This window comes from Chironomus tepperi, unplaced genomic scaffold (genome assembly GCF_022539635.2).
Source record: "Chironomus tepperi strain 1889 unplaced genomic scaffold, CSIRO-AGI_Ctep_v1 contig_74, whole genome shotgun sequence".
Lineage (NCBI taxonomy): Eukaryota > Metazoa > Arthropoda > Insecta > Diptera > Chironomidae > Chironomus > Chironomus tepperi.
This window is the reverse complement of record NW_027226196.1, coordinates 1,074,937-1,087,818: the sequence shown is the minus strand read 5'-3', so window position 1 is coordinate 1,087,818 and position 12,882 is coordinate 1,074,937. Positions and strand designations below refer to the sequence as shown.

Genomic DNA, 12,882 nt, shown 5'->3' with positions numbered 1-12,882 from the left:
CTCCATTAACTCTCATTAAATATTCATTATTAAAATTTTTTAAAGGTTTTATTGCAGTTCAACTTTAAAGAAACTGTAAAAATCGCGAATGCAATCGAATGGACAAAATACGTGGCCAAAAGTGGTCATTAACTTGACATTAGCTAGCCTTATAGCCACGTTTTAGCTAGTTATAACGCAATTTTGCCCACTCGACACTGGCACGCATGCTAGAAAGCATTGAGTAAAGATTGGATAAGAAAACCTTCCAGGATTATGCTAGACTCAATTCCATTCCCAATATTAAATTGACAACAACCAAAAATTGACCTAAGTCGTCTTCTTCTAGTTATGCTTCTACTTATAGATAGGGTAGATAATACAAGTTAGTCACTAGGTTTCCGCTACGGAGAGTCGTTAAGTGAACCCTAAGAGTACCCAGATGGCTGTTCGTTCTATCTTCCTTGTAAGCCAAAAAATCATAATTACCATATTATGCCATTCGCGTACCATCATTACACAATGCTTTATTAACCCAAATAAAATAAATTTTCCAAACTTCCTAAGCATTACATGATGATAAAATGATTATTAAGTAACCGAAGAAATGTAATAAAATATATACGGAAAGGGGAGAAATGAAACATATACAAGGCATTTATTTGCGCAATGACAAATAGCTTCCCAAAGGAGAACAGAAGAAGAAAAAAAAAATCGATGAAAAAATTACAATCATTGCCAGAAAACAAAAATTGTTTCTTTTTTTCTTCTTTTCATTAGTGCACTTTTTAAAGAAACCAAGGCGTTGATTTTATCAACATTTTGTACATCAACATGTTTTTCTTGCTTTATATTTGTTTTGCGGAAATTGATGTGACATATAAACAATTGCTGGTGGTTAGATTTAAGAAGAAGTTGTTTGAGAATTGAGGTTTTGATTTCCGAGTGGCATAAATGAAGAAGGCTTAGCTGTGGAGCTGTTAAGACTCCGCTAGAGCTCTTTTATTGAAGCCAAATGGAACCCGCTTCCATATGGTTGCCAAATTTATGCGGCTTCCATTTAGTGATAGTAAACGAGCTAAAAGGAAGCTTGCAAAGCTCCGTGCCGAAGCCTTCTCCATTTGTGACCCTCAATACTATACACATACTCAGAATAAAGCTTCCCAACCCTAGAATCCAACTCCCCATCCTTCCAATTCAACCTTACACTTGTGAATGAAACAAAAAGTGAATGATTCCTAATATTTAAAAATTCAAGCTTCAAACATTATCAGACTTACAAGCCACAAATTTCCACTGACAATGATTCCATAAAAAAAAAACATGAAATTGATGTGGGTTGGCATCTTCAAGTCTAGTAAATTTTAAGAAGCTTTCACTAACAATTAATATGTGTATTTCTACACGAGTGTACAATTTCCTTGAATATGCGCTCAAATCATTCCACTTACGGTGAATTAAACAATTTTTTTTCTATCTCCATATTCTGAATTTTTCTTTTTTTTACGCACAAGTGGAATAGGTAATAGCTATTCATTCACAGAAGTGCCTTAAAGCTGTGTAACTGAATATGTATTTCATGTGAAATAAAAGCGAAACACCATGAATACCTTTTTTCTCGGTTTTTATTGCTTGACACTTTCTACTTTGAGTGCGTTTACTCGACAAAAAAATTAAATTTCAATCTTATTCCAACTCTACCTGCAATTGTACATGTTCCGAATTCTAGTGATGTCACCCTGACTCATTCTTAGTCTCTGTCCAATACGATTTTGATTATTTGGATTGAGTGTCGTTATCGTATCACGACCATTTCGTGAGAATGCTGCACGTGAATAATGCATAATCGATTCCATATCATAGTTCGTGCTGAATAATCCAACAGCATTTGAATCATATTTTAAGAAGTTATGTTCCATTCCATCTTCGATATTTTCATAGTTTATTCTCACAAAATTGTCACGATTTGGACTTGACTGCATATGATAAAATCCTAAGGCATGTATCAACTCGTGTAAAACGATACCGTTTGTTACGCAAGAACCACTTGCTGTGTGAGCTAATGAAAGCTGCTGTGGTCCACCTACATACATCAATCATATAATTTAATTAATAAACTTGTCAGTACCAAATATGCAAAAATTGATGGTGATTTTTTTACTAACCATTTTTTCCTACGTGACTCCAACATCCTGTGCCGGAGAATATTTCAATATAATCTTGTTGATTTGTTCTTGGAATAAATCTTATGCAAGTATGCCGCTCAATCTCATTCATCGCTAATCGAATTGTGCTATGGTGGGCCTGAGCTGTTGATTAAATTAGATAAAATCAGAACAATCATCAATTATCGAAGTTTATTTCCTTGACGTGTAGGATTGGACACTTGGGGGAGATAATTTGAATATTTCTATAATTTATTGTTTTACGTTGAGAATTTTTGAATTTTAAAATAAATGTAAATTAGATGCAAATAGCTATCAGGAAGCAATATTGCGTAAAACATAAAAATCTTGCTGTGTTCATGCCTATTGTTATTTTAAAGAAGAAGCTCTGATGGAGAAGCGAAGCCGAATAATTAAATAAAATTTTGCTGATTTTGTAGCTTAATTAATTTTCACCTTTTTTGTGAACTTTCATCAGCCTACAAATTAGCTAATCAATTTATCATGTCAAAATGAATCTTAAATAAAGATTCATGGCTGAATAATCCTTAACAGACAAATTACATGCTTTTTGCATATTTATTAGCCACTACAGCATCACACAAATACTCACAATAAGGTGACCCAGGTCGAATTGAAAATGGAACCGGCACAAATCCAACACTATCCGGTGTCCATCTAAAATTTGTATGTAACACTCCAGCATTTCTATTTACGAATATATCTCGTATTTGTGATGGCGTAAGGTTCATATCACCTTCAAAAAATCCCCCACGTTCTTCAAGCGGTATGTCAACAGCTGGTGCAGCGTTGCATAAAACGTAAACAGCCGATAACCAAACAGGAAAAGTATATCGTTTCATTCTTGCCTCGTATACTGTCAATATCGATATGAATGAAATGTTTGTAATTTTTTTCTGTTATATATTTTCTGTGCTGATATTTTTTACTTCGTTTTCTTATCATGTCACAATTTCTTCATAATCCAATTGATAGAATGTGCTCAGTATATCAGTTGTGTGACAGTCGGATGTGTTGAATGAACCAAGAAAAAAAATATCAATTTTCTTATCAATTTGTTCACAAAAATGCATTGCAATTCATTTATTTTCGTCATTAATCAGTAAATTTAGACAGTTATGATGTATTGTAGGATGATTTTAAGAATTTTAATACATTTTAGGCTGTTTTTTGTAGAATTTTGTTGTTTATTTGACTGACTGTTAATTACTTATTGTAGCTGTTTCAGATGTACAACTCACATGACGTCCAGTTAATAGCTAGTCATATGGTTCAGTAATGATATGATTTATGCACGTTTCGGAGAAAAAGTCATTAGTTGACAATAGGTCTAGTCGTTAATTATACATCATGTCAAGTTACTCACTCAGGTATGTTCCTATGTGGAACTTAGATTACAACGAATCTGACTCTTTTGCTTGTTATATCGCCTAGTTTGTGCAAATTCCCTGACCCTTTGTTAAGATGACATTCTTGTTGACTATATTGATCTCTAACTATCGCTTGTTAACCGTCCTCAAGTGGAAAAAAATACAGTATAACTATTTGATGGCCAGTTAGTGTCCAGTCGATGTCTGGTTTTAACACACTTTTACCCACTCGGGGTTTTATTGTATCCGTTTATTATTAATATGATGCCTAGCTTCATTTGGCTGACTAATGGTTGGTACATTTATGCACCCAGAAACTCATTAGTTGAGCTCTTTAAACAGCTCTATATCAAAAGCCATTTACTATAAATTGACATGCCGTAAAATTTAAATAACTTAATTAAATTAATTTATTTATAAAGTAAAATAAAATGCATATTTTTTAAAGCATAGCAACCCCTTATTGTCCTGCTTAATCATCTGAAACCAAAACGAAATGCGTCCTAATCATAGTCATTAATTAAGCGTATACTTTAATAGTTCCATTATCTTTTTGCAAAAACTCAAGCTCACATTCCAAAACTATAACACGGAAATGAAAATTAGCTTACATTTTAAGTGATCCAAAACCAATTAATCACGTTTACATACATACATTAAGCACGCTAAAACCAGACACATCAATTCCATGATGTAATAAAAGAATCACTTAAATTCATTCCACTCAAAACTCGTAAATATTCTTTATACTTTTATTACTTTTTTGTGTGAGTAAACACACGTTGCTCAGATTTTCATCGTACACCGTACGTGATTGTAGTTCAACAAAATAATTTAATGATATCAAATTACATCCATAAAACATTATAAATGCTGTAAATTTCCACAACACTATGGATTTATTTACAATTTGAATTGAATCGACATAAATTTTGTGTACTGATTGTGCTGATTTTGTTGTTTGCGGGAGTAAAAGACGTCCTAATAGCATTTGAATGTTAAGATAATTTGTGAAACTGTTTTGTGCGACAGTTCTCGGTAGACGAGAAAGCAACAAAACATCGTTACTTTATAAATTCCCAGTCGATATGCCTAAACATGTGTTCAATTTCTTCTTATTTTCTGACATTTGTCAGTCTTTAGGAGAAGCTTGATAAAAAAATTTACGTCACTTTTAAAGCTAAATAGAAAAATTGAATAAAAAATTCAACGCAAGAACAAAGATTTAATCTCAGAAGAGAACGAAAAGCTTTTCACAAATTGTTTAGAGATTTAATTTTCTTATTTTTCCTTAATTTTCCTCGAAGAGAAATGGAGTTTGAAGGAGCAAAAGAAGCTTTTGATTTTAAGCAATTTTGCATTATTAGCAATCAGGATTATTTTCTATATAGAAATACATTTGTGGCTCTCTTGTTTGCTCCGTTTAACTTAAATCGCTTTTTCTGTCTATTGTTCCTTAATTCATGTCGTTATTCTATAGAACTTTAGTTCTCTGCTGAAATGAGAATGAATGATTGTAGCTAAATGAACAAAAAAATTTATTGATAAATGTTCTGTCGATGAACTAAATGCTGTGATTTGGAAATGATTTTGGACAATGTCTTTTGGTTTTGGGGAAGAAAAAGTTGGATTCAATTCAGTTTGTTGGATTCTTTAAATGCGAGAAATATTAATGTGATAAAATTAATGATTTTTCTAATTTTGGGAATATTGTGTTCATTTTTGATATATCGATAATTTTCACCCGATTAGCGCATATTGAAATGTTGTCCCTGTGTTGAAAGGATGCCACTTGGTTCTAAGTATACTGCCACCTTGTCGCTGTGATGGCAACATTTCAATATCATGTCAATATGTAATTATTGAGTATATCAGCGTTTAATAGGATTCAGGCCTCTCTTGGGCTCCACGTACTCATAAAAGAAAGAGATACTGAAGGGTATATAAATAAAAATAGTGAAAAATGTTTCCAGGGAGTCGTAACTTTAGCGAAAAATCGAAATTTCAGAAATTCTACAATTTGAAGTAGGTTTTAGGACTATTTCAAGCAATTTTTAGGCTTTGGATATGCTACTGGGTCTGTCAACTAGTGTGTTCAATGTATCTGTCCGCATATTAAGCTGACATCTTTAAAAGATAGTAAATGAGTTAGATTTGCTCAGATCTTATTATGTTTCATCTCCTAGCAGGTATGAGACCGCTTTTGGGTACCGTGGTGGTCTTTCCGTATTATGAAAGCAATCTCTTTGCCTGTTAGGGATCCTGCCTCACATGATTGAGCTTTCAACTTAAAAAACATAACAAATTTCTACGATACTAGCTTGAAGTTCTTCATATCCATAATTATTTTGAGTTTTTTTTAAACTTAAACTTTGAAGAATCCATGAAAATATTTTCCATTCTTAAATTTCATTACTCTATTGAAGCTGAAAATATTGATTTTGTAGCTTATAAACATCGTCCTACAGCAGCATCTGGATGAGAAATTGAATATTTTTTTGAAAGCTACAACCATAAAATTCTGTGAGTAAATCCAGCCGTTAGCAAGTTGTAAGTTTTCAAAACATAGATTTCTCCTTGTTCACGTCATAAATTTCTCAAGTAAAAATATATTGAATTTCTTCATAAAAATACTTACAAAAAGCTTCAATTTCTTTCCAAGAAACCTTAAAGATTTTCACGAGTTGCTATGTTCAAGAGCACGTTTAACTCATATTAAATGTAAATTGCTCTACATGAAAGCGTGGAATTTATTAAAGACTGTAAAAATTTTCTTTACTTTTTTTTTAATTTTTTTGTTACACAATTTTAATGTCACGTCTATTATTTCCCATTTCTTTTAGCTTTGGGAATTGTTTGAAATGAAAACAAAAGAAATTACAATTTAAATGTTCTTGAAATATTCAGTAGAGGACAGAATATTCATCTACATAAAGGAAGCTGATGAGAATAATAAAAGTTTAAAAAAATTGTCCCCTAAGGTATAGCCCAGCAAATTTTAATTAATCATTGGAAAGACACGTGCATGTGAAAGCTTTGAATTGAAAGCTTTTAATGACTTTTTTGGATATATCGTCTGAATTATGTAAAACGAGATCAGTTTTTAAGAGGATATTGCTGTAAGTTTGTCGGTATTAAGTTGTTGTGTATTAGCAAAGTACTCCCTAAGCGATACAAATGAAGGAAGCGTCGTCACGGATCTTTTAAGCTCTGTCAGAGATGCATTCATTATCATCTAATGATAGCCGCTTCCGTGGGGTAGCCAAATGGTCTCAAAATTGATGTTATTTCCATTTGATTAATAAAAGAGCTCTGGAGGAGCCCCAAAAGCTCTGTGACTCATTTATGTCATTCGAGTCTCGAAAACCAATCGTTTTGCCGAAAACGAAATTTTGCACTTAATTCAAAATTATGAATATTTTCAATATGATTCAATAAAATATCATTTACCAAACCTTTAAACTCTCATAACTACAGATTTATATTTTTTAATATTTCAACCCACCACTCGTTTTGGAATGTACAATGAAAACATTTGTGAACATAAGGAAATGAAAGGTCTGATGAAAAAGAACAAATCCGTTGAGCTTTCCACATACTACCTTTTTTTTGTTCATTTATCCATGAAAGCATATGAAAAATGATATGTGAACATTGCTTTAACTTCTTGATTTATGAAAGCTTAGAATAATCTGAAATAATCTGATTTTGATTATGTTAAATTTATCATTTCTGAAGAAGTTACTTATCGTTATGCTTTATTGTTATTAGTCTGGAGATTAATGATGTATTTTGTTTGGTTTAGTAGTTGAATTGATCGATTATGATTGGTTTTATCAAGGTTTTATAGTGAGATAGGAATAATTAGGGAATCTTCATAACCAAGAGACAAAGAGCATGTTATTATGGTACAGACAGGCCACTCCGGTACCTTAAAACAGCCTCTTTTTCTGATAGGGCAGGATATGCTGAGCAGCCAGTGAAATGCTTAAAAAGTGACACAAAAATTGATCTTTTTTTGAATTTTTTCACTTAAATACAATTTTTTACAGTCTCTCAAGGAATATAACAGCCTGTATGCAAAATGAGATGTCGAACATGAAATTTCCACTTATGTATTATAATATATGTTCACATTATTCTTGCATAATGCTCATTGAAGTGAAAATTTTTCATTTTATTCATTGTTGAGGTAACATATTTTATGTTAAAGTGAATTATGTTGATGTTGTTGTTGTTGTTGTCGACTGTATGTTGCCATAATCAGTATTTATGGGATGAAAATTGAGGGGAAAAAATTGATAAAATTGAGTTCAGAGGTTAATAATCGATAAATGTTCATAATCAAAAATTGAAATTTCAGAGCTTTAGGTTACTGTCCATAATTAAATCATTTGAATTGTTTAAAAATATCAACCTAATTGGAAAGAATGATCAAATATTGAAAATAATAATAATTAACCATAACTCACCAATTAAAGACAGCCTATGAACCTAAGTTTATAGATCAATATTAATAAATGATATATAAATATTGAATCAAGCAAATTATAAGTTTCTTAGAAATCTAAAAGTATCATAAACTTCTAAATTACGCTTCATTTGAACCGTGTTTTTTTTAAATTTTGATGTAATAACGTCAGCAGATTTCTTAAAAACTAATTAAGTGATGTAACTTGAGTATAGGAATAATATAAGATTCTAGCAGTCAAGGAGCATATTTTCAACAGCAGAGTAAGTTTAGAATATGCACGTGACTAATATATTTAAGTAGAACAAGCTCTTGAGCTCTCTCCCCTTTGGTTTCAAAATCTTCATTTCGTTGTTTGACGCGTAACAGAATCACAACCCTCACTGGCCCCAAGGGACATTTCATAATTAGCCACCAGCAGACAAATGTAAAATTGTAACTTTAATATTTTTTAAATCCCAATATTTCTAGGGATTATTACCAAAATTTCACAATCTTTTAGACTAGCAACTTCCCCGGGTGACACAAATAAAACCTCTGAGCTTTATGGCTCCGCTCTTTCATACCCGCCTCCGTGTGGCATTCATATGGCTTCCAAATTCAGCTTCCTTCCATTTGATGTTAATTAAAGAGCGTTAGCGAAGCCTTAAAAGCTCCACCACAGATTCTTCCATATTTGTGTCATTCGGTTTCTATGAAATAAATTCGATCTTTAGAAGTTTTTATATTTTCAAAAAATAAAATTAATTTTGACATTAAAAAAAAATTCTAGAAAGAAAATTGTTTTTGTTCAAGCTTTTTGTCAACCTCCGTTAAATGTCAACCTTCACTTTGTAGCTTTATTTACTCCAAAAACAATATTTGAGGCACAAACAACATCTTCAAAGAGAAATGACATTTTTTGTTGTTCCTTGATATATTTTTATTATGTTTTAATCTAAAAACCACTTCTAATAGAATTATTCAGGATTTATGGCTACGACAGACTTTTTTTTTCTTTGTTTCATTTTTTTCATTTCCTGCCATTTCAATTCCTCACACTTTTTCAACAGAATAAAAAACTTCTTTTCATCACAAAAAATATTTTTTTCTCCCCTTTTTTATCAGCAACCTACATTATTTGACTGACATAAAAAGTAATTGAAATTTTCGTAGGATGATATTGAATAAATTCTTAAATAAAAAGAGTGTCTCGACAATATGAAATTCCAGATTGAATATACAGAAAAAATGTCAATTGGTCGAAATTGTTAAAGAAAATTGAAATATTACAAAATTTGAATATTGAAAATTCTTCTAAGAATATTGTAAATTAAATATAAATAAAGAAAGTATGTAGAAGAGGAATAAGGAAGAAGAGACAAAATTTTTGAAACAAGAATAAATTGAAGAAGTTAAGAAGCATGAAATACAATTTTAAAGTGAAATAGAAGAAAAAATAAGATGAGGAATTTTATTTCATGCGTAATTTTCAAACATAAAAAACATTGAAAAAGGGATGAGCTCTCAAAGAAATTGAGCACAAAATAGGATGTTCATTTTACATAAGAGTATCTATTTCTAAATTTTTTTAAGTTATCTAAGAAGATACTGCATTGAAGGAAAATAGAAATAGAAATAGAAAATGTGACGCAGTTTTACACAATTTTTGCATGTTAGATGGCTTGTCTGAGTCACGAGGGTCAGAAATTTAGTTTGAATAGAGAATGCCACAGGAGTCGCCTGAAGCTGGCTCTATTGTTGACTTCCTCATTCCAATTTTTGATGCAAACATTTTGAATTAGGAACATGTATATTGATACTCAGTAAGACAAATGAAATAATATCAAATTTCTAGCAATAATTTACAATTTTATGAATTTTTCTTGAAATTAAAACTCTAAATTGAATTTTAAAGCTTTTAAAATTCAAACGAATTTGGAAATGGACCAGAAGAGACAACTTGACATGGTGTTTTCTTAATAATTAGACTTAAGGTCAATTAATGACATTTAATCTTGAAGTTGTCCACTTTTGTTAATGTTTTTTGGACCAGAATTCAAAATAGACTAAATTTTTGCATGAATGATTGACCCTCTTGGCTTATATGAGACACAAAGTGATTTTAAGGGTCAAAGCCACTAACCAGAAATTTACTTTTCAATATTAAAAATTCCAAATCAATTCAAAATTTCAACCATTCAACATCCCCATTAAAATCACTTCAAAAATCTCAATTTTCATTTTAATTACATCATCTAAGTCTTCCTATTTAACCCTTTGATATCTATCTCCTCTCGACCTTTTCATTCCCTTCAATCAGCCTCCCAAACTGGTATTCATAAAATAAATACAGACATAGAATTATGTACAATTGTTGCAAAAATGAAGAAATATTTTTCATTCCTTAAAATAAAATTCCTTTACTAAAGCATGTAAAAATACTTTTTTTTGGGTAAATTGGTTCTTTTATTTTATTTTCCTTTTTCTTCCCGGGCCATCATAATGTTTTTTATGGTGGCTTTATATATATTCTTTAACATAATTTAACATCAAATGTTCATTTTATGAATGAATATTGTTCTATAAAGCTCTTTATTTTACGCCTTACTGCTTCTTTCTTTTGCATAACATTATATTTCATTTAACAAGGCATAGAGACTGACTAGATGTACCCATATATTGGCATTACATCATTTTTATCGTCATCATTGTTGAAAAAAAAAAGAATTATTGAGCATAATATTATGTAAAGTAGATTTCAAAAATAAAGAAGAAATTTCAATTTTGCCTTACGCCTTACGTAAAAAATTCCTCATCGTTTCTCCTTCTACAAGACACGATTTATTCAAATTTCTTTTTTTTGTCAAAGAATAAGAAAACATTACAAGTGAATGTGGGTGAAAGGATGATACTGATTTCTTCTTCAAATAATACGTCACAACAAGTATAACTCAACATTCTCTGTGTGTCTTATCATGCCTTTTCAATCACAATGTCTTTATCAGTGAAGAAGGATCAAAGAAAGATTGCTCAATGTTTTTTTTTTTCGAAAATTCTTTTGGGATTTTTATACTCACCGTATCAACATAAAAAAATATGCAAAAAAGGCCTCAATTCCTCTGTCTATCAACAACCCTAAATTTTATGATATGTGTCTGACGACGAGCTTTGATGTAAGTAGTTGGGTGAAGCTAGCCCTTAATTGTAGATTTGTCATAGATGCAGTTTTACTATTCTAAAGCGGCCGTTCACTTACTACGCAATGCTCTTGAGGTGGATTACATAGTAAGGAATGGCCGGGATCAATCGTTAAACTATGATTATTCATGAAACGTCCACTTATTCTACTTCTTGTTCGGTGACCGTACAGACAAATTTTGATTTATGAATTACCTAAGATGTTTTTCGTTTAGCCTTGGTCTTCGTTGTTAGTTCCAGTTTGGTTATCTTGTTGGGTGTCTCAGCGTTTGGTTTAAGGATGACGGCTTGCTAGGTCAAAGCATCCTGTAGTATCCAGAGCCTCGTTTGACTCCTTAACTATGTGGCTTGATGTGACGGTCTTCACCGCAAGAAAGTGAATTTGGTACTTGCTGTGATTAGGCTAAGTGCGGTTCATGATTGCAAATGTTCCGCATACTCACACCTTACGGATACCCTTAACGGAAACATATCCACAGATTTACAAAAAATCGAAAATTTTGAGATAATATTCACACAAGTGTTTTAAATAGCTTTATATTATTTTTGAGCATCTTTTCAGAATAAATTGGATGATTGCCTGTGAATTGTCGGAGTGAATAATATTAAGCATAAGAGCTCTATGATTGCCATAGGGACAACATCTTTTATTACAATTTCATAATTTTTTTAAAGACGAATGAGTGCTCTGTGCCTATCAGTCATTCCAGATGGACTAATTTATTTCTCTTATCTATGCCTGAACAGAACAAGAAAATGAATATATTGGTCATTCTTAAAAGAAGAACAAATCAAAGAATTCATAAACTTTAGTCATTAATTTCTTCATCTCTTGAAACCGACATTTATGATGTCTTTATATGTATGTGTGTATAAAAGAGATACTAATAAGAATACACACAAAATGTCATGCTTTGGTTTCTAAATTAGAATCTTTACATGATTCATTTCTATGTGCTTACAATTTGTGGATGAAACATTTTTGAGGTTTTTATGTTCATTGAAATGTAAAAAAAAATCTTGTGACTTGTGTCACATTTTTGAGGAATCTTTAATTTTTGGGTCCTTAAAGGAAGATTTTGTTTTGGAAATCAAGGAAAAAACAGGTGCGCAGAAAGATTGTTTTTTAGGAATTTTATTTGACAATTAATTATAATCCTTTCTTGAGTAGCAGAAGTCGGTTAATTGGACTAAGCTGACGTGACTCTGGAATGATGCAGGATTTGATATTGAATCCCGCGTCAAATCAGAGCTACGGTGATTTAAGATCGGATTTTTGATCGATTAACTGTTTTAATTAAATACGGACGAGCCACTTTGATCTGGAACCGAATTTTCATCAATCAATCAACTTGTGCTATTCAGGTTTAATTGAACAAATTGTTACTAAAATGGACAGACATTCTTAGATATCTTGGTAGTCATGTGCTGTAGTTTGGGCATAATATTACCTCATACGTGCTACTGCGTCCCAGAAAAGCTCTTAAAATCATAAAAAAACCTTCCAAAATGTTATCTTTAAAACTTATTTCCATCCGCCTCATTTTCCACGGCATATAAAATTTGCCAAAAAATACAAAACATAAAGTAATTCAATTAATTTTTGCAAAGTATATAAAACTTTGCAATATCTACACTTAATGTAGCGAGAAAAAAAATATTAAAGCGCCTCCTCGACAACTTTCTGACATTAAAA

At 31.4% G+C, this 12,882-nt stretch overlaps 1 protein-coding gene across 1 annotated transcript; it reads right to left on the bottom strand.

Annotated features, from left to right (window-relative positions):
• Nucleotides 1-1,586: 1,586 nt before the first annotated feature.
• LOC139101114 (high choriolytic enzyme 1-like) lies at nucleotides 1,587-3,051 on the bottom strand. The gene is made up of 3 exons (XM_070653991.1): nucleotides 2,758-3,051; nucleotides 2,145-2,288; nucleotides 1,587-2,062 (listed from the first exon to the last, which is right to left on the bottom strand). Exons 1-3 carry the CDS (start codon nucleotides 3,005-3,007, stop codon nucleotides 1,677-1,679), a joined length of 780 nt encoding a protein of 259 aa, XP_070510092.1. The 5' UTR covers nucleotides 3,008-3,051; the 3' UTR covers nucleotides 1,587-1,676.
• Between the last annotated feature and the right edge of the window lie 9,831 nt (nucleotides 3,052-12,882).